The sequence below is a fragment of the Neolamprologus brichardi genome, chromosome 14 (genome assembly GCF_056152115.1).
Source record: "Neolamprologus brichardi isolate AB-2024 chromosome 14, ASM5615211v1, whole genome shotgun sequence".
NCBI classification, from domain to species: Eukaryota; Metazoa; Chordata; class Actinopteri; order Cichliformes; family Cichlidae; genus Neolamprologus; species Neolamprologus brichardi.
In genome coordinates, this window is record NC_142117.1 from 13,980,331 (window position 1) to 14,002,080 (window position 21,750).

Sequence of the window (21,750 nt, forward strand, 5' to 3'; positions counted from 1 at the left end):
TAGTAAATCAAATAGTTTAAAACTTGCAATATTTTATATGTATATTTGATTTATCACAGTTGATTAATGAACATACTAGGCTATTTGATACTTGTTCATGTCCGACACATCATGTGTTCTGACTCAAACAGAGTGATGCAAAGTGGTGTCTTATCTGTAAAAAATAGGCGATCATAACATTGCAAAATAAAGTTTTAACCCTCAAGTTTGTGATTTTGTTTTCTTTTGTTTGGCATAAAAGTTTGGAACAAACTGCCTATTGATATAAAAAATATTCAGGTGAGCAAAGTGAGTAAATCTGTGTGTTAAAATGTAAAAGAATTCTGTTAAATAAAGTGTTGCAGAAAATGACTTTACTGCATAATTTTGAGTGTGTATTGTGGTTAAATGTGTTAATGTCATGGTTATAAAATATTTATTCTAATTCCCTCTAATTGAATTGTGGTGTTATTGGACTTTATTTGAGTGTAGCAATACTGACAGTCAACTACAGAAAGGGTGGAGCCTATCATAGGATTGTTTTTATGCCTGATTGTTTGCTTGCAATGTATAAAGGGTCTTCTTAACACCGTGTTACAAAACACGGATGCACCAAGGCATTACCTGACCATAGCATACCTTTTAATAATCTAAGCCCGGCCTTCAACCCAACTCAGCGAAGGGCCACTGTGACAATTTGTAGTTGAAATGTACAGCCTGGCCTCATTCACAAGATTCATGTCTTCCCTACCAATCAACAAACACATGAATAATATTGTCACTAACGTCAGAGCCACACAGGGCCATTTCTCATAACAATTTCTCTACACCCAGTATAATTTCCCATTTCACTTAGTGATGTAAGTAAAACGTAAGCAAGCAACAAATTTTGCCTCTGCCTCGTGTCAAGTCTATTGGCCTTCACCTGCCATCATAACATTAAGCTGAAAGAGCGAGACTACTTTTTTGCAGCACTGCAGCCTTGCAAATGGAACTGTTCGTCATCTGTAAATTGCTAGCACTCCTTGTGTACCCCACAATCACATCTAACATCCTGAAGAAAATTATTAATGAATCAGATTAGTCATACACAAAATAAGCTAGTCATAACAGACTCATCCCGCCCACTGTACTCTTTGGCTGCAAGTGAATATCCACAGACAACACACCACAACATGTTGACATGTTTAAGAACATCTTCAAATCTCTGTGTATTTGTTCTTTTTTACTTTGATTTTGATTGTTTAAATTGTTGTTATTGCTCGGGAAAACTGATATAAGGTTGAGGAAGGCAACATAGCTACATTCTGCACATTTAAATGTAAGCAAAAACACTATAAAGTCTACTGATGCATGATTTTATCTTCACTACATTAAAGAATTCCATTTTCTGGAGTCTGACACATTTTCACAGATTATTATTTAATTATCACACAATGATAATGATCATTGATGTTAAATACACCATTCAGTCTTATAAAAAACAAACAAACAAAAAATGCAAACACATTTGATGTTTGACCCAAGAAAAAAATAAAAGATGAATAAACATAAATAAAACACTGATGATGTGTATAATGCATGCTCCTTACCACTTTCGAGATTTTATTTCCTGTTTTTTCTCCTTTTTTTCAGAACTATCCAAACAGACACGATAGATCCTTGACCTCCCCAGCTTGCACACACCCACATGTTGTCAGATGATACATAGTTTGGAATTTAATGTCATTTCCAAGTTCGAGTATGTGTGGGTTGCACTGATACATAGTGAGAGACATCCTCTGCCTTTACACAGTAAGGTATGTGTAGGCAAATATGTAGATGAATTCTTAGTAAATCCATGATATATGCACACGGCAAAAGCGGCAGAATGAGATGCATACACATATACAGTGATAAATCAACACATCCATCTTTGCATATGCACACTGCCACACAGTCACATGTGAGCACATGCTCACACACCTGCCACTGGACAGGGTGACCTTGGATGTGTGTAAAGAAGGAAGGCAAAGCAAGAGAGGATGTTGCACTAAAGAGAGAAGAAGAGAACATTTAGGATCAGGAGTGGAGGATGTGGGTCAGCGGAAGAGAAGTTAAAGGAAAGGAAAGACAGGATGGGTACAGGAGGAAAGAAGGGATGAGCGGTCAGGGGAGCAGGTGGGGGGATGACAGGAGCTAGGGGAGGAGAGATGACAGGAGGCAAAGGAGGGAGGTGAGATGAGAGGCGGAGAGAGGGAGGGAGTGGAGGATCTGTTTCTGGGACGGCCAAGCCAGTGAAATGCTGCAGTGGTGCCATACTGCTCTGAATACAGCTACAGAGAAACACTGAGCTCTTAGTCTCTTCCCTCTCCTTTTTTCTATTTCCATACCTCCATCCTCTCATAGCCATCCACCCAGCCACCCACCACTTTCACCTCTCTGGTTAACCTTCATCTCACCCCATACTTCGACACCCCCCCCCCCCCCCCCCCCCCCCAACTCCGCCCCCCACCCCTCTCTCTCTCTCTCTGCACCAGCCGGTGAGTGAGCAGATTTCACAACGCATCTGAGTGGAGGAAGACAAGGTGTGGGCCTCTCTCCACCTCTCCTTTTCATCTGTCCTTCCTCCTTTTCTTTACCTGAGCAGGTCAATCTGTCTCTGCTTCTCCAGCACCCATTCTCTTTGTCGCCCTTTTCAGATGTTGCTGCATGCTTGACTTTTTGTCTTTCATTGTCTTTGCTTTCTTTTTCAAATTTGTTTTGTTCCTGCAGTTTGTGCTCCCGTTATTTATATGTCTATCCATCCATCTGTCTGTCGGTGCGGATCCGCATTCATCAAAAGGTGAGTCATGTCTAAAAGTTAAGAGCAAATGTGCTGTCCATTTTGATTCACACACTCACACACCTACCAGTAAAGTTAGAGATGTTAAGTACCAGATGGCAAAGCCGATATTTCATGAACCGCAGCTGGCCTCTTGCTGAAAATTAGTTTTGGAGGTTTATTGTGCAGTATTATATTGTCTCATTGTTAAAAGTCAGATATCAAGTTGTGTATAATTGGCTCAGTACTCTTTAACAAGATGGTAGCTTGGTGTCTAAAAGGTTTAAGTATAAAAACTGTTTGCAGAAATAAGTTTTGTGCAGTAGCACTGTAGCCAGACCCTTTAAACTCATCATTTTGTTGTCTTTAAGTTTTTATATTTGTTTGCTTTTATATGTCCCACATGTTGTGTGATTAACTTCACAAGAACATTTAAATCTCCTATTATACATCATAGGAATGTTTGTCAAACTATACACAGCTGTTATTAGCTGTTTCTCTGTGGACTTGTGCTTTTGGTTTCTCGACCATGGTTTTTAATCTGACATTTCTGTATCACCTTTGTAGTTTGAAGTGTCAGATTTGTTGCACTGTTGTCATTATGAAAGCTCTTCCAGAGCTGAAAACATTATTTCAAAATCGAAGTATTACTGAAACTGCCGTTCTGCGTCAAAGATAGATCAAAACAATCTGTGCGTGGTTTGATGTAGGTTTGCTTCTTGTCTGCGTTGTAGTAAAGACACTGAATGCATCCTTTAATCTTCATTAACAAAGTCACCTCTGATTGATTCTCAGTGGAGCAGCTCCAACTTGTCCTCTTGGATGAGATCAGAGTACAGCTTGGCTTTCTAGCTTTGAGACTAATTACTGCTCATTTAATGTGTACTTGAGCTATCATAGTGTAAAGAACAGATCCTTGGAACAGTTGAAAGATACTCACTTGGTGGCGTAGCATAGTAGTAAAAGAAAATATGCTGCGCAGTACTGTCAAAGGCAGAGAGGTGAATGATGGGATGCTATAAGTCGCAACATGGTTACAGCTGTTAGCGGTGTTAATGGATGAAGGATTTGATAACACAGGTTAGCTTTGACTCTGAAAAAGGGGTTCCTACTGTGGCATTTGCATGTAGGTCTGTATCCTTGCCAGTTTTCTTTGGTGACTTTGTTTTCCACTCAGTGCAAAGACATGAGGCGATTCCAGGACTGTAAATAGACTGCAGCAAAACACGAGAGTTATTTTATCATGCTTGTGAAAACTGGTGCTATATTGATTTTTACTTGTTCCTGTAATCACACAACATTTTTGATAATGCATAATGTGCTTCCCCATCTTGGTGTTGATCCTGCATTGTCATAATAATGTTGGTCCAAGATCAACATTGCACCTGACCAATCACTTTGTTGTGATGTCCTAGCTTTGCAATGTGGGAAGAAAAGAAACAAATACTTTTGTTAGTATAAAATTTCACAAAGAAAGTGTTTTCTTTATTAATACACAGAAAACAATAAATTGGAAAACAATAAATATATATAAAGTTAGGTTAGCTATTAGCCAAATTTATGCTACTCATGTTATTTTGCTAGTGGTAGCCTTGAATAGAATTAGCCAATTTTAGCTAATGGTAACAGAATCCCACATACCACAACATACTAACAGGAAGCTATCAAAGCAGATTTAATGTATGCCAACCTCAGCCCAGCAGTCAGAGCCTGATCTTTATCAGGTAACAAAAGCAGTGATGAGCAGCCAGGCTTGTAGCACATTGGCTTACATTTCTCCCTATACATGGTACTACAGTGTAGAATTGTAGTTGATTGCTTTAAAATGTCTTCGGGCTGGTTTTCAGCTTTGCTTTGTATTTTCAGCTCTGTACAGAAGACGATTAGAGCAACTGGAATAAAAAAGTGGGGGCATCTTTTTTTCAGAATTCTGAGAAAAAAGTCAGAATTCCGACTTTCTTTCTGTGTGTTCAAACAAACACTAGAAGACAAATTGTTGGGATTTGTGCCAGGGAGTCAATAAGTAGCTCAAGCTTAACACTATTAACTGGTAATAATGTGACAGTGCATTTCATGTTATGGAGTAACAGGAAAGTAACATAACAATCAGTGTAACAAATAATTTTGTCTGGTGTGTAAATAAGTAAGAAGGAAATATGAAATGAAGAAAAACAAAAACCCAAAAGGTACCAAGTGATGTGTAACATATTGCATTTTTGCAATGATCAGAACAAACATGTATAGCTAATGGATGGATAGTTAAAAAAAGGACAAAAACTTGATATTTTCATATATATTTATTTGAAATACATTGCCACTTGTTTAGAGGCAGCGCAGTGCAAGCATAACTTGATGTCCACTAACATGTAAAGTGATATAACAGAAACTATTCAGGGCAAATTCATAGCTTGAGGTGGAAAACAGCAGTGCACAATATCTAGCACATTATATATATTTTTTTAACTGTAAACTGTTTTGAATAATAAGTATACTACACCACAATATATACTATATTGCTGATGAAACCTGTCTGGTGATAACTGCAGTAAATTTGCCCTAAATGTTAATCTGCCATCACCTTATGGGTCAACAAACCCTGTAACTTAAACATGCATGATTACACACAGACAGCAGTGTACCAGGAAATGTGAAAAAGCTAATGAAAAAACTCAAAATTTTGTAATCACTTTATTATTCTTTAGCACATGATTGTACGAAGTGACAATTTTAGCTTTTATTGACCAGCACAGAGCAACACAAGGTTGTGAACATATTACAGTGACTTTAAAGATGTGCCATTAATATTTGATGAAATTATGCAGTACATCATCCATAATAATGGACAACAAATGATAAAATCATAGATCTTAACAGACCTAAATATAGACCTGTACACAATTTATTTTTTTTATTATTTTTTTTAACAGAGCCAAAACCCAGGTCAGGCCAAGCCACCAGATTTGGAACCCTCCCGTTTAACAGTTACTGAGACATCACCTTGTGACACTGCTGTCTCATTATCGTAGTAAACTGAAGTTGAATCATCATGGGACATTCTGACAATAACAAAGTGTACATGCTGGACTGATATTAAAGAGTGACCAAGTATTTTACTAGGAGAATATATATTTTAAAAACATTCAAGATTCTCTAGTCAACTTAATAGTGAAATACACAATCACACATTCCTTATAACAGTTTTAATATCATTATAATATCTGCACTATATATGTTTTTTTTCCCCATTTCCATTATATTCACACGATCTCCACTACATTAACATTAGAATATGAATCGCTGTTTTGAGGTGCAAACAGTTTTGCACACCGTTGTTGAGGTAAAGTCATTACTTTGGAGACTTAGCTAGAATAGAATATGTAAAGCTTTACAACTATTTAATAGACATTTTTTCTTAAGTTTTTATATACACTCTAAAAAGTGTATAAATTGGGAAGCAGTGATTCAGTTTGTCCATTTTTATGTTTCTATAAAACAGGATTTCTGTCAGTTAGGAATGTAAACATTCAAATATTTGCTTTCAGCTGGGACTTATACCAGCTCGTGATATAGGAGATGGAGATTAGTACAATATATTGCTGTTGTCTGTGTGTAGGTCACTGTTGTGACAACCTTTAATAGATTCTATCAATAAAAGTTGGCACATAAATTATAAGACTCAATATTCTTCAATGTTGTGACCGTCATTTTAAACTTTCTTTCGTATGTTTATGTTCTTTTACAAAGTGTTAGTTGTGTTTATATTGTGTGGATTTCTGAGAATCCTGAGTGGAATATGCAAATGACTGTATAATGCAGTGCAGTCACAGATATCATCAAGACTAAAACATTTTAATTGTATGTAAAACAGAGAATGAATGAAATCTGTGCTTATCACTGCAACTTCTCTATTCAGGCACTCCAAGTCATTCCTATACAGTATCAGGCTTAATGGAAAGGTGCCTGTTATGGGGGTGGACGGTATGACATACATTAGAATTATTTTAAAAAGAAATAAAAAAAAGAATAAAGAACGCTATTTTGTTTGCATTAGTATAGAATCTAAACTACATAACATATTCTGAAAAGCAATTCATGTAATCATGTTATTCATTTAAGTTATTCAATTTATTAATAACAAACTGCTAAGACATAGGACAGAGGCAGCTCAAAAATGTGTAGATACTAAAAAACATTTTGTTATTTTGAAATATCTGCAATAATGAAATCTTGAAAGTATTTGCAGTATTCTAGTGTAAAGACAAATATTAATGGGGCACTTGTTTTTCTGGTTTCTGAGAGAAGTTGACTGAATATAAAATCTGTAGAGTGCACAGACCAACTGCTTTGTCAAAATTCACCAGATATTAGGAATGTTTGAGAATGCTTTCTGACTCAGACACAAGTAGATTTCGAGCTCCGTGTAAACATAATTTGGCTTACTCACTGAAAACTGGTCATATTTATATAATAGCAAAATCCAGCTGTGCATCTAATGTATGTTAAGACATGGCAGTTAAAAGACTTTAAGGCAATGTTTAAAAATACCCCACTAGATTCACAGTATGTATGTTAAAAAACAAAAAAACCCCATTCAAAACAAAACCCCAACATTGGACGTGTTAGACATTGGAGTTATCAGCAATTTACTGCCACAACAGATATACATGCTGCATATGATAGTTGAAATAGCTTCAGCTTTCATTATGTATGAAGCGTTATCTCCACAACCGCTGTTATATTTATCAATAGCTCATTGCAGGCAGTTAAAGGTTTTTCTCCCAAAGCATGGGATTGAATATAAAACATTACAGCTATACAAACAGTAACAGCAAAAATATTACACTGTGATTCAGTTTTTTAGTTAAAGTTCTATATTCAAAATATACCCTCATATAATTTTTTAAGTCATACCGCCCAGCCCCATAGCCCGCCATATATTATGCTATGAAAATGGCATTCTGTGTCAAATACCTCTAATGTTATTAACAGTGAGTTAAAGCTATGAATAAAACAATATGCATTTACTGGGCAAGTTACCAGATATTTTCGAGGAAATAGACACATTTGATTCAGACATACAAAAATATCCTCAATCACATAGACACTTTGAAAACATACACACACACACACACACACACACACACACACACACGCACACACACACACACACACACACACACAGAAACAGATATATGTGCATTAGACATCCGCGCACACACAAACATGCAAACGGGATGGAAGCATAAAGAGGTGTGATTACTATAGATCCTCAAGAAGGGATGGATATGCCTGAAAGACAAGAGAAAGTAACATTTTTTACTTAAATGCAATAGGTATAGTGTCTTCTGTACATTACAAATCCCTTTAAATTTCTTGCTAATGACATTCTTAAGTAGCAAGTAAGATGGAAAGCTAATATTACTAAGGTTTAAGTTAACTGTATTTCCTTTTTTTCTTCAGGTCAAGTTACACTCCATAGCAGACAATGGGCTTCCAATGGATAAATAACTGTTTAGCTGAGGAGATATTTACCAGGGTTTTGGGAGCTCCACAGGCTTCTGGTTTAACCACATGATCCATTATGGTTGCCTGTAGCAAAAAGAGATGCAACATTATGACAGCAGGTTAGCTTTGAAGTAGAATGACACATAGATAAATAGCTACGTGCTTTATTTACAACCAAGGAGAAATTCAAACATCCAGCATCTCCATTTAAAATCGCACATCCATACATTTATAACCATAAATAAATACATAAATAAAATATTTAACTCATGTTAAAAATGGGGATAAAAGAGGGTGTTAAAAAGACTTAGGAGCCGTCTGCCCAGCCAGTGTGGAGAGGGTGTCTGCTGTTGTCCATTATAGCTTTCAATGTTTTCAATGATGATGAAGTCAATAAGTCAAAGACATAGTTCTGTCAGGGCTATTTTATTTCTTTTGTGCCAGCAAAACTCTTTCCATTCCTGGCCATTGTTAACACTTAAACCTGCACTATAACCAACACCTGGCACAAACTCACTGGTGTTTTTGGGTCAAAACAGCTTCTGTACTATTTATATTATAATAAAGTTAAACTTGGATATTGCATAGTTCACTACTCCAGCACTTCTTTCTTTCTTTTTTCTTTTAAATAAAAGCACTTGCTACGTTTCTGCCGAAGAAGAGCCAAACATGGGGCGTTTTGTTTTTTTCCTTTAAAAGTTGAACTTAACTGGGAAAAAATGGCAGTAACAATAATAATAACAACAGAAAAAAAGTACCAGACATTTATCCTAAGTGTGCTATGTGATATTTGCCATAGGAGAATACTCTTTTTATAAGTAGCCTATGTTGTAGGAAAACAGATGCTGTAAGAGAAGTGGCATCCAACTTCTTTACTTTTCTGTGTTTGTGCTGCTCGTAGTTTTCAAGTGATGGTTAATGCTTTTATGCCAAGATCTCTTACTTGGTTCCTTCTTCTGCAACACCTTCAGCCTCCAGTTTCCCCTCCTCCTCCATTTTTTCCTCTGAAATGAGTTCCTGTTTCCTGTGTCGACGGAGACATTTCACAACCACCATGGAAAGGATCAGCAGTGCTAATGCTCCTCCCACAGAAGCCCCAATGGCAACCGCAATGGTTGAATCCCTTGGAGGTGGGACTGAGGAAAGGAGAGGAAAGGGTTAAGCATTTTGTAGACAAGTGAAGTGCTGACTAAAAGCTCTGTAGGGTTGATTAAACAAAGTGGAAAGTAAGAAAGTGCTGCTGAGTTGGTCCATGTGAGTGCATATGTGTGTGTGAGAGATGCTGATGGACTAAGTTCAACCTCTTGTTGGTCATTAATAAGTAAAAAAGCTGAATCATCATCATCAGGAGATCGTCATGCTCGAGAAACAAACATATACAAAGTATGTTAGATGTGATTAATATATGTCATTTGATCGCATGCAAGCTTGTGAGCAATTTTAGCAAAACTATAAAAATATTCATCTCAATACTAATACAATTAAAACTGCTACTGGTAAAATTGCAAATTTGGTCAATGGTATTATTTTGATACAATCATAGCTGAGTCATTTTCATATATTTATTGACACTAGATCTTCAAAAATCTGCTGTTGATTTCATTAAATCATCAGAGTGGCTTCGTTCCCTGAATGAAGATTTGCAGAAGTGGGTAATGCTGGGCTTACACTGTGCGATTTCTGGCCCATTTTCAGCCGATTTTTGAGTCGTGCGACCGTTTTGGCGATCGGCCCGATTTTGGCCTTCATCGTGCGTCGTGCATCGTATAGTATACATGGGGTAACGAGAAGCGATTAACACCTCACGACCAGCTCCCGATCATCAATCGCTTGGTTGTGAGGATTTCAAACAGGTTTGAAATCCTCATGACCGTTGTGAGGGTGTCACCGCAGCTTCTCACACTGCGCACACGCAAACACAAATGTCAGCGAAAAAGACGGCGCAGCACGGCAGTGCAGCATGTGATCTGGACACAAGCAGTGGAGGAACAACTTGTAGAACTATGGCAAGCTCACCCGAGCCTTTTTGATGTAGCCTCACAAAATTATCAGGACCACAACAACCGTGAAAATAGTTGGATCTACTTTGCAACTCAATCACAGCTGCCTGATCAATGTTTTTCATTAGCAATTTAGCAAAGTTGATGGTGGTGGTGTGCGTGTCTGTGTGAGTGAAAGACAGAGAGGGAGAGCGAGCGACAGAATTTCTGTTATAACCTTCATTTTATGGACGCACAGTGTGAGCACTCAGGTCGCATCAGAGCATCGGGCCGTATAGTGTGAGACCCTGCATCGTGACCTACAAACTTCTAACCCCTGCGAGTCAATCGTACAGTTTGAACAGGAGCTGAATCGCGCGACTGAAAAAAATCGCACAGTGTCTGCCCAGCATAAGAGAGGAGCAAAGCTGCAGATCATCCTACACAGGATAATCAAAGCAGTCAAAGCAGTGCATACAGCCCCTGTATGATCAATGTTATGATAAAGTTAAACTCGCATGTGGTATAGTTCGCTATCTGCTACTACTAGTAGTGAGATACTATTTTTTGTCTTACTGACAATCGGAATTTTTTAGGAATCTGGTGTAGTTGAATATTTATGTTTTATTTTCCAAACTGACACTATTTTGTGCTGTGGTTATTGTAACTTGTTGTTGTTCTGAGATGATTTCATATTGCATACTGACGTTAAATGGCACCAAATGATGCTTAGTGAAATGGGAATGTAATTCTGACGCACATGCATTTGTTTCACAAGTTGATCAGTGGGATAAGGTTACCCACGTTGTGTGTGCAGAAGTTAAAATTAGAATCTTACGTTCTGTGACAACATTAAGCTGTATGATACCATGTCCCTGGATGCGGTCTGGGGGGTTTCTCACATAGCAGTTGTAAATACCCTCATCCTCCAGTTGAACATTTGATAGAGTGATTGACAGGTCATTCTTATCCAGGTTCCCAGCAAACATGACCCTTTCTCCGAACCGTTCTGATCGAAGAGGCACCATTCCCCTTTTCTTATAGTATGTCATAAACTATGAAAAGAGAGCAAGCTTTTGTAACAGGCTCAGAGATTTAAAATGTAAGTACTTTGCTAAAAATTTATGAAGTATCCATTTTACCAGTTCCTGTGTATCGTTGAGTGTTTCTTGGTAGGTCCAATTCATGGCAAACTTTGTAACATCCATCTTATAGCAGGAAGTGAACACACAAGAGATTTTTACCGTTGTTCCATTTAGTGCATTAATGCTACTGGCCACAATTACGTCCATGCTTGAACAACCTGTGAATACAAATAAACAGCATTAGTGGTGATAGTACTAAGATTAATACATTACATTTAAACCATTAAGGAGGCCCCAGGGCAGACCCAGGACACGCTGGAGAGATTACATCTCTCACTTGGCCTGGGAATGTCTTGGTGCTCCCAGGCCAAGCGAGAGACATCATCTCTCGCTTGGTCTGGGAATTTGAGGTGTGGGTTTCTCTGCTTAGGCTGCTGCCCCCACAACCTGGCCCCAGATAAGCAGAAGAAAATGGATGGATGGACATTTAAACCAATTTATATCCATTTAAAGTTTGAAAAAAATACAAAAATTTATGAGAATGGTCAAAACATAATTTAACATAAAATGTCTATCAACTGGTTTAGCGTTATTAAAAGCTGAGAACTATGTTCATATATGTACAGGGTTGGCCATTTATATGGATACACCGTAATAAAATGGGAATGGTTGGTGATATTAAAGTCCTGTTTGTGGCACATTAGTATATGTGAGGGGGCAAACTCCTCAAGATGGGTGGTGACCATGGTGGCCATTTAGAAGTCGGCCATCTTGGATACAACTTTTGTTTTTTCAATAGGAAGAGGGCCATGTGACACATCAAACTTATTGGTAATGTCACAAGAAAAACAATGGTGTGCTTGGTTTCAATGTAACTTTATTCTTTCATGAGTTATTTACAAGTTTCTCTTTGTTCACAGCCATTGACATGTCGAAGAGGTTAACACGTGAGGAGTGGATTGAAATTGTGTTGATATCTGGTGAACGCAGTAACCGGGTCATTGCAGCAGATTTCAATGCAAGACACCCTACGAGACCACCCATCTCCCATGCTACAGTTAGCAAACTGCTTGCTAAGTTTTGTGAAACTGGTTCAGTGTTGGATTTGCAAAAAATCTGGACGTAAGAAAACTGTCACTAATGAAGAAACATCAGTGGCTGTCCTAGCTTCATTCAGCAAGAGCCCACAGCGTAGCACTCGCCGCATGTCACTGGAGAGTGGCATTAGTCGAACATCCCTTCGGCAGATATTAGCTACTCACGAATGGCACCCTTACAAACTCCAGCTACTGCAGCATCTCAACGAGGATGACCCAAATCGGCGCACAGAATTTGCAGAATGGGCAAAACAAAAATTGGAACAGGACCCTCAGTTCACGCAGAAGATTTTGTTCAGTGATGAGGCAAACTTTTATGTGAATGGAGAAGTTAACAAACAAAACCACCACTATTGGTCTGACACTAACCCACATTGGATGGATCCCTCCAAGACTGTTGGAAGTGATGGTTTGGTGTGGTATATGGTAGGGGTGCAACGATACACAAAATTCACGGTTCGGTTCGGTTCGATACTTTGGTGTCACGGTTCGATATTTTTTCGATACAAAAAAATTGTTCATGCCTTTTTATTAATTTGTCATTTATTAAATTTTCACGGCACATTCTGCACCACATCTCTGTGCGTTCATCATTTGTTTGAAGCCAGCTCACCTCCTGCAACCACTTTTCCGAGAATACGCGCTTCTTTTGTGGTTCGGACTCCTTCTGACATTTCTTTGGAGGTGGAGGAACATCACAGTAATTGCTTAAAGGAGCTTCTTCGACATCTTTAAGAGTTCTAAACAAATGTCTGTCCTACTCCTGAAAATCTTATGTACGCAAACACGCGTTGCAACTTCTTATCTTGTGCGTGTTTTTATTTTGACAGCGAATGCGCACCTGCGGACCACTTATGTGCAGCCCTGGTTATTTATCTCGTCATATTGCAGCCACAGAAATTCTTTTGTCCATGAAACCATAAAGCTGCACTTTCTTTTTGCCTTATAGTCTGATTTGTCATAACTTTTCCGTTTTGTCACTTCTTCACTCTGACCTGTCTTATTTGGCTCAGCAGAACTAAAATATATATCCTGCTGCTTTTACACACGCACTCACATGACGCTCAGCGATTCTCTGCGCGATCAACCTCTCACATGTTTAAGCTGCGGGAGATTTCACTTGTCATGTTTGCATAGTAAGCTAACGATTGATAAGATTGGTGCGCAAATTATCATCACTCACCAATCAGTGCTGTCGCTCTCTATACACAGTTCACGCGATTGCAAAGTAAAAGCAAAAAACAAGCGCAAATTCAAACGCGATTTCAGTATGTCACATATTGACAGTGGCCGATGCCAATGACATAATTACCCAGCTACATTTCCGAAAGAATGCAAAAGCATTGACATATATTTTTCCTTCCTACGATAGGCCGACGGGCAGGGCAGAGATAGATTTTGGTAGCCCGACTGGAAAAAAGCCCCAGGACGTCGGGCTAGCGATTTTGCGAGCCCTGTATCTGATTGAGGAATCACTCATCTTTGGAAAAGAGAGTTTATTATGGAGAAATGTCTCTTTCCAAAATAAAAGCTATACTATACGCTTCTTCTGGGCTATATTCTCAGCAGCATATTAAACATATCAGGTCCTCATAAGGAGAATCATGTGCTAACGGCTGTCTAAATGACTCGGGTAAAGTTTGTAGCATGCGTGCTTGTTTTTGTCTGCTTCCACTTGTCTTTGCACTAGGATGATGTCGGAGTAAATGTGCAGTCATATTGGTTGTGTTCCCACTAGTGCTGTCAGCGTTAATCTGAAATGACGTTAACGTCACAACACGGCAAATCTCCGTTAACGAGCTACCGTGGATCGCCTCATGAGTGGGGCTGGAAGACGTCAACACATTAACGAGCTAACTGCGCTAACACACTAGTTCCCACCAATTGAGCATTGCTGGCACATCCAACATACTGTTTTACTTTTGTCCATGACACGCTTACCTTCAGGGTCATACGTCACATGAAAACCAAAATAGTTCCAAACGCCAGATCTGAATGAGGGTGGGGGAGGTTCAATTTGCCATGTTGCAACTAGCCTAGCTTCTGTCTCGCTAGCTTGCCCTGCGCTCAGTGAATCTGTGTTCGACTACTCCGCCTAGGCTGCACTGTCGAGCGCAGATCCACTGAGCGCTCAACACAGACAGCATCGTCAGAAGGAAAGTTGATAAAATAAATTAAAAATGTTGTATTGTTCGATACATATGCATACCGAACCGAAAGCACTGTATCGAACGGTTCAATATCGATACGAGTATCGTTGCACCCCTAGTATATGGGGCACAACGATAGTGGGTCCATTCTTCATCAATGGAAACCTCAAGGCCACTGGATATTTGAAATTGCCACATGATGATGTGTTTCCCTCTTTATGCACTGAAGCTGGAACGTTCCCTGAGTTTTTCTAGCAAGATGGTGCAGGTCCGAGCATTCCTAGATGAACAGTTTCCTGGAAAGTGGATTGGTCATCGTGGGCCAGTTGAATGGCCCCCAAGGTCTCCCGATCTGACCCCCTTAGACTTTTATCTTTGGGGTCATCTGAAGGCAATTGTCTATGGTGTGAAGATACAAGATGTGCAGCACCTGAAACTACGGATACTGGATGCCTGTGCTGGCATTTCTCCTGCGGTGTTGCTATCAGTGTGTGAAGAGTGGGAGAAGAGGGTTGCATTGACAATCCAACACAATGGGCAGCACATTGAACACATTTTATAAGTGGTCAGAAACTTGTAAATAACTCATGAAAGAATAAAGTTACGTTGAAACCAAGCACACCATTGTTTTTCTTGTGACATAAGTTTGATGTGTCACATGGCCCTCTTCCTATTGAAAAAACAAAAGTTGTATCCAAGATGGCCGACTATATATATATATATATATATATATATATATATATATATATATATATATATATATATATATATATATCTTAGGGGTGCAACGATACTTGTATCGATATTGAACCGTACAGTGCTGTTTGGTACGCATATGTATCAAACAATACAACATTTTTTATTTATTTTATCAACTTTTCTTCTGCCGATGCTGTCTATGTTGAGCGCTCAGTGGATCTGCGTTCGACTACTCCACCTAGGCTGCACTGTCGAGTGCAGATCCACTGAGCGCAGCGCAAGCTAGCAAGACAGAAGCTAAGCTCGTTGCAACATGGCAACTGCCTCAACGCTACCCGAAACTGAACCTCCCCCACCCTTATTCAGATCTGGCTTTTGGAACTATCTTGGTCTTCATGTGAAGCATGACCCTGATGGTAAGCGCGTCATGGACAAAAGTAAAACAGTATGTCGGATGTGCCACGTAATGCCCAATTTGTGGGAACTGGTGCGTTAGCGCAGTTAGCTTGTTAACGTGTTGACGCCGTCCAGCCCCAAGCACGGGGCGATCCGCGGTAACTTGTTAACGGAGATTTGCCGCGTTATGGCGTTAATGTCATTTTAACGAGATTAACGCTGACAGCACTAGTGGGAACAAAATGAATATGACTGCACATTTACGCCGACATCATCCTAGTGCAAAGACAAGTGGAAGCAGACAAAATCAATAAGCACGCATGCTACAAACTTTACCCGAGTCATTTAGACAGCCATTAGCACATGATCGAAAAAATATCCAACCGTGACACCAAAGTATCGAACCGAACCGTGAATTTTGTGTATCGTTGCACCCCTAATATATATATACATATATATATATATGTATATATATATGCCATTTAAGCAACTGATATTCTCAAATGAAAGCCAAATGCTTCTAAATGTACATAATATAAAATGAAATGAAACAGAAGTATCGTTTAGGTTCCTCAAGTTTCCTCCTCCCCTCTAACATCCTGTCTCAGCATGGGCTCACACTCCCCAGACAGAATCTGTGCTTCTCTCTCAGTAAGTATGTGTGTGTTTGTGCGTGCGTGTGTGATGGGACTCTGCACCATTCTCTCCTCTGCAGTCGAGTGTTTCTGGCTCCCTTCCCACTGCTGCTGCACCACTCCACCGGCCTGCCTCTCTGCACCACACGCACCCACACACACACACACAATTTTCTATGTGCACAGTCCACCATAGTCAGGTGTGCTGTGAAGCAGCACTGCACCTGCTTCAACCCCTATCTCCCTAATAAACACACACATGCATGCATACACATCCTCCAAGAAAGTGTTAGCAGTGAGCCCACCCCACTAGCAGTGCTGTTTCAATGTCATCCCTTCGTAGTGACCTATCTTTACACTGCTAACAGCAATGCACTCAAACAGCCGTTGCTGTCCTTGCCGCACATACACACGCATACAAGGACTACCGTCATACATGTGTCTTTGGTAGTGGAAGCTGTAAACATTCAGATATAAAACAAGGGAAACTGTTTGACATAGGCTCCTGCTGACTCAGCAGTCCTGTGGAGAGTCGGAAAAAAAGAGGCAGATGCAGAGACTTGCTAACAGATGAAATACTGCAGTGAAGAACCCTCATGTGACTCCTCCCTCTCACTGCCCCTCCCAATTTCCCTCTCCCCCATCTTTGTCCACCTCTCTTGCCTCCTTCCTTGTACCGCTTTCCAACCCCTAACACAGCCCCCCACCCCCTTTTTTCTCTTTTTGTCTCAATTGCTTCTTTGTAATGCAAGGTCAGTGCAGAAGAAAGTAAAGTGAGGTAGATCTCTTACCTCCTCCTTATTGTTCCCTCTCCATACCTTTATTTCTTTAGGTTTGAATTGTGCAAATAAAATCAAATTCACAATAAATGTGTAAGTTGGTAAAAAGTATCCATTTTCATTTAATAGAACAAAAATATTATGAAGGGGTAAAGCCAGCAGTCTAATGCATCACTAAAATGATTCACAGACAACATAGTGTTCCAAATAACTACAGCCCTTTGGTTATCCAGTAAATATAAAATCCAGTAAAGGTTTGTAAAAACATATATATGTAGATAGTATGCATATAGCATGATTTTCTTTTAGAACTACTCTGGACTAATCTCCTCTGCTTCCAAGTCTCAATCCAATTAGGCCTCTGCAGGATAGCATGGACAAAACTTTCAGATAAAGAATCCGCTGAAGAGCAACTTTACAGAATACACAATATCTGAAAGTCTCTTGTACACATAGCAGCAAAACAGCTTTGAGTGCACAAATGCTTCAGTTAAGTATTGAGAGGTTGTTCCAAATAAAATGACATCCCCCCAGCTTATTTTAATTTAATTGATTTAAAAAGACTAAATAGTGCAGTTCCTAAAGGTACTAGGGTATTAGCCTACTGAGGAGAGGCTTAATATGAACTTCATGTTTGACTCTGACCTCTGACTTCCTCATCCTTCAGAGCCTGACTTCCATGTTTACCACAAAGTGTCCATAACACACTCTAATTGGGTTTTTAAATTTTACCTACACTGTCTGTCTAAAGACCTCTGTTGTTGTCACAAAATCAAATATTTTAACACCAAATCTGCCTTCAGCATTCAGTCAGACAGTGTCTGCTGGTTCAGAAGTGCTTATTGGTTTCTCTAAGCCATGGGCACTATATTATGTGCACAGGAGATTTGTGAGATTAAGTTGGGACAAGACAGTATTTGTTATTCACTTAGCTTTCACTTGGACAATGATCGTGTCACCGCATGTACTGTTTTTGTGTGTGAAAAATGTTCCAACAAACAAATGATTTTTTGGTGTTTTGGGAGACTTGGTGCAAGCTTGATTGCATGCGGGAAAGGGAGAGAGTAAACACTGGGAACTGTATATATTGCTCCAGCAGCAGAGATCAGTTTTGTTGTCAAGAGTTACACTTGTTTTTAAACAAACCAGACACATTTCTGTGGATAATATTTCAGCACTGGCATGCTGCTTTTAAATTTCTGACTCACTTGAACTGTCTCTAGTGCCCTCTGCCTTGGAGACAGCCTTACTACATTCTGCATACTGCAGCAGCCAGAAGCAAACCCCCCCCCCCCCCCCCCCCCCCCATCAGATTTTCTCTAATTACGGCACAACTCATTTAAAGATAACACAAAAAGACCACAGATAACCACAGATGTAGCCAGTGATGAAGCCAGGCCTTTATTGATCATGTTTCATTTTAGTGTTTTAGCCTTAGACTTTTCCTTAAGACTAAAAATATTGATGAGTGGTTTAAGGAGGTAGCTTTATAAAGTACGCCATGTTCTCTGTCTTCCTTCACCCTTTATGCATTATTGACAACCAAATGTACTTATAGTAGAGTCACAAAGTCTGGATGTTTTATGGTACACTTTACAGATATTAAAACGGTCAGCAGCCTCACAATCTTTCGGCAAACTCTAAGGTAGACATGCAAAACCACAAAGGTTTGCACATGTTCACTCAAGTTTTTATGTGGAAATTTTTTTTATAACAAACTAAGTATCACTTATTGGTATTGGTACTACAAAGTACCAATTATTACTGGTTATTAACCAACCAAGTAAGGTATTAGCAACCTTTGTAGGTCAGGACAATGACTTTGAAATTGTTCATTACTACCTCTAAATAACAGCTGTACTACTCCAAAATATACTAAGGTAAAAATAATTTGTTTAACAGTTCCAGTTTGCTCCTGTGCTAGGAATCATAACTGTGTCCCCAGTTTTCTCTTGCCAAAGTATACACCATACATAAAGACACTTGGACACCCTTCCTCTGCAAAACAGCAAAGTGGAGCTGCTCATGGCTTTCCAAAGTACTTGCCAAATATCTTCCAACAGTCTAACTTTCTGCTACAGTTACCAAACTCCCATCTGCCACAGAACTTCTTCATTTTTCTTCTTCTTGACTACTATTACATTTGACTCAGATATCATGACTGGTGGTAAGCTACATACACACTGGAAGCAAATCACAGGAATATCATCTCTGAGACTACACAAAGCGTGAAGTGACTACTGCCCATTTCCCATCATTCCCATAACTGTGGATGACAGGAAATGGGCAGGATGCAAAATAAACTTTCCTCAACTGAAGACTAAAATGACTACCAATGAGAGTGAAAAACACTGTGGTGTTAAGCTGCCCAGTTTGGAAATCAACTAAGCCACAGTGCCTATGACAATAATGATGTTAACATCTCACATAATACAGTCGTGTTTAAAGTCTTTTCTGTTTCAAACATTTGTAATTTATATAAACAAATTAAATTTCCACCACTCTGAATTACTGTAAGGATTCAGGATACTTAAGCTTGCCATGTTTTAAGGCAGTGCACTGTTATTACATGCCTCCTCTTGTCATTGTGCTGCTGCCCTCTAGTGCATCTCTGTGAGAACTGAAATGGTGCAGGTGATGAGTAAAGTGACACTGATGGACAGATGTGTTAGAAAGAAAAACTGCAGAAATAAAGTCTGTAGGATGCTACACTCACATGTTTATAGAATTATTTGTCTAGACAACTAAAATTCACAATCCATAACAACATTTTACTGTAACACAAAATATGTATATGTTTATGGGAACAGGGTTTTAATCACCTACTGTGTCTGAAATGTGGATCAGCATTGCTAAATGACACTGCAGCTAGCTGCTTAGTTCAGATTTTTAATAATGTGAGGTTCTGTTTTTGATATATGAGGTATCTCAAATTGATGGGCCTATGTAAGATGCATTTGTCCCAACACAAATGCGCACTCACACACAAAGAGGGTGTGTGAGTGTTTCAGCGTTTCTTTCCCTTAGGACTGGATTTACGTTGCGAAAAAACAAACAAACACTAGCAGACAAAGAGGGTGTGTCAGGCAACAGGTTTGCTGACAAAAGTTAACTTTTGTGCATCTATTTTCAGCTATAAAAAGGGTGAAACAACAAAGGGTGCTTTCATTGAAAGCTATGCTGCTATGAGTTTACCTATATTTCTAAAATGGTTAATATAACTTACACTATTGAAATATGATCCTTCATGACATCTCCTTCCTGTGCTGTCCCTAAGACTGACCTTCCGAACACAGTGCTGGAATTTTGGATTTCACATTTGAGACTAACATAAGTAGCAGTGGGGGAATATTGGGGCTTCTATTATGGTATAATAAAGAGAGCACTGTTCTGATCTCTGCTAAAGATGTGCTTAAAATTTGGGCCTCTTTACTTATTAATATATTGTTGATGGTAAGGATCTTGTAGGGTGTGCTCACAATGTTACTGTTATCAGTTATCATGTCTATCTGTTATTAAACAGCCAGGAGTGTCTCCTGGTAATATTACCACAGCGTTAACACGCCATTAAAGGCCTATTTCTATCCATCAATCACTGCACTCACAACATTGAGCCATACTTGAGCGACCTGCTGGGTACTACTATTACTTGCAAAAACAAAGCCAATATTTATTTTTGTGTGCTGCATCATAATCCTCTTTAAGGGCTGTGATGTATTGGGTCAGTATTTTAGCTGTCAACAAAGGCTAAATTAAGATACAGAGGGGCAAACGGGTCGTTTCCCAGTCAGCACAACGGATCAAAAAGCAGCGCTTTGCTTAAACTGGTCGCATAAAACCACAGTATTATGTTTTTTTGTCATGGCCTTGTCAATCTAGTAAATGCAGGGATGTCAGTCCCGCGACATTATCTCATATTATAGGAATGCCCCCCTCCACCCCTCCCATCTACTCCCCTCTGTTACCATACAACCCACACGCGCAAATACGAGTGATAAGGAAATATAATGTCATCGCACCTTTGATCGTGTACCTATGTATCAGAGCATCGGTTCGGGTGTTTTGTTTCTTACCGGAGAGCGAGAGCATTAGCAGCAGCGCGCTCACCAGCTGAACGCCAGACCTTCTCTCCTGCGCGGAGTAAGACATTTTCTGTCCTTCTTGTTAAAAAAAATGAAGCCTATATCTTTATAAAAAATATAGTAAAATATAAAAGCACAAAGCCTGCTCGTGTTTGCCTTAAAATGCTAAAAAGAGTGTTTCTTTTAGAGGCAGGAAATGGCTGGCAGTGTCTGTAGCCTTATGACGGTTGATTTCGTGGTTGTCGAGTTCTTGGGGGGTAACGCTATAGGAGGGAGGGCAGGAAGGAAAGCGTGAAAAAGGGAGGATATCTCCATACAGATGCGACCTCCACAGGCCATTTGTCAGAAATGGTAAATATAGCCTAAAACAAGGCAGTAAGCTCAAGGATAAATAGATGGACGACGATTCTTCTTCTTCTTACTGGATACATGTACTGACTTTGGTGGGAAAAATATGTAATTTTCACTTTAGAAAAATTAACTCTGGCGTTTTATACTTCAATTTCTTATGCATCAAAATGACAGGGACATTTAAATGATTGTAGGCTCAGTAGGAAAAAA

The 21,750-nt window shown here is 39.3% G+C and overlaps 1 protein-coding gene across 2 annotated transcripts; it reads right to left on the reverse strand.

The window, feature by feature from the left end:
* Positions 1 to 5,457: 5,457 nt before the first annotated feature.
* Positions 5,458 to 21,444, reverse strand: scn2b (sodium channel, voltage-gated, type II, beta). Of its 2 annotated transcripts, XM_006799874.2 has the most exons (6): positions 21,181 to 21,444; positions 11,409 to 11,569; positions 11,105 to 11,321; positions 9,231 to 9,423; positions 8,315 to 8,371; positions 5,458 to 8,071 (listed from the first exon to the last, which is right to left on the reverse strand). In XM_006799874.2, exons 1-5 carry the CDS (start codon positions 21,254 to 21,256, stop codon positions 8,362 to 8,364), a joined length of 657 nt encoding a protein of 218 aa, XP_006799937.1. In that variant the 5' UTR covers positions 21,257 to 21,444; the 3' UTR covers positions 5,458 to 8,071; positions 8,315 to 8,361. The 2 variants fall into 2 exon arrangements, with proteins under 2 accessions (XP_006799937.1, XP_087707000.1); XM_087850874.1 differs by lacking the exons at positions 5,458 to 8,071; positions 8,315 to 8,371 and having other exon boundaries at positions 9,227 to 9,423.
* Positions 21,445 to 21,750: the final 306 nt, after the last annotated feature.

What these genes read in the sequence shown, in the direction of transcription:
- scn2b (XM_006799874.2), bottom strand. Translation starts at nt 21,256, where the DNA reads ATGTCTTACTCCGCGCAGGAGAGAAGGTCTGGCGTTCAGCTGGTGAGC. An exon ending in GCTAATGCTCTCGCTCTCCG is followed by an intron (nt 11,570 to 21,180) that starts GTAAGAAACAAA and finishes TTGTATTCACAG; the next exon opens with GTTGTTCAAGCATGGACGTA. An exon ending in TCAACGATACACAGGAACTG is followed by an intron (nt 11,322 to 11,408) that starts GTAAAATGGATA and finishes CTCTTTTCATAG; the next exon opens with TTTATGACATACTATAAGAA.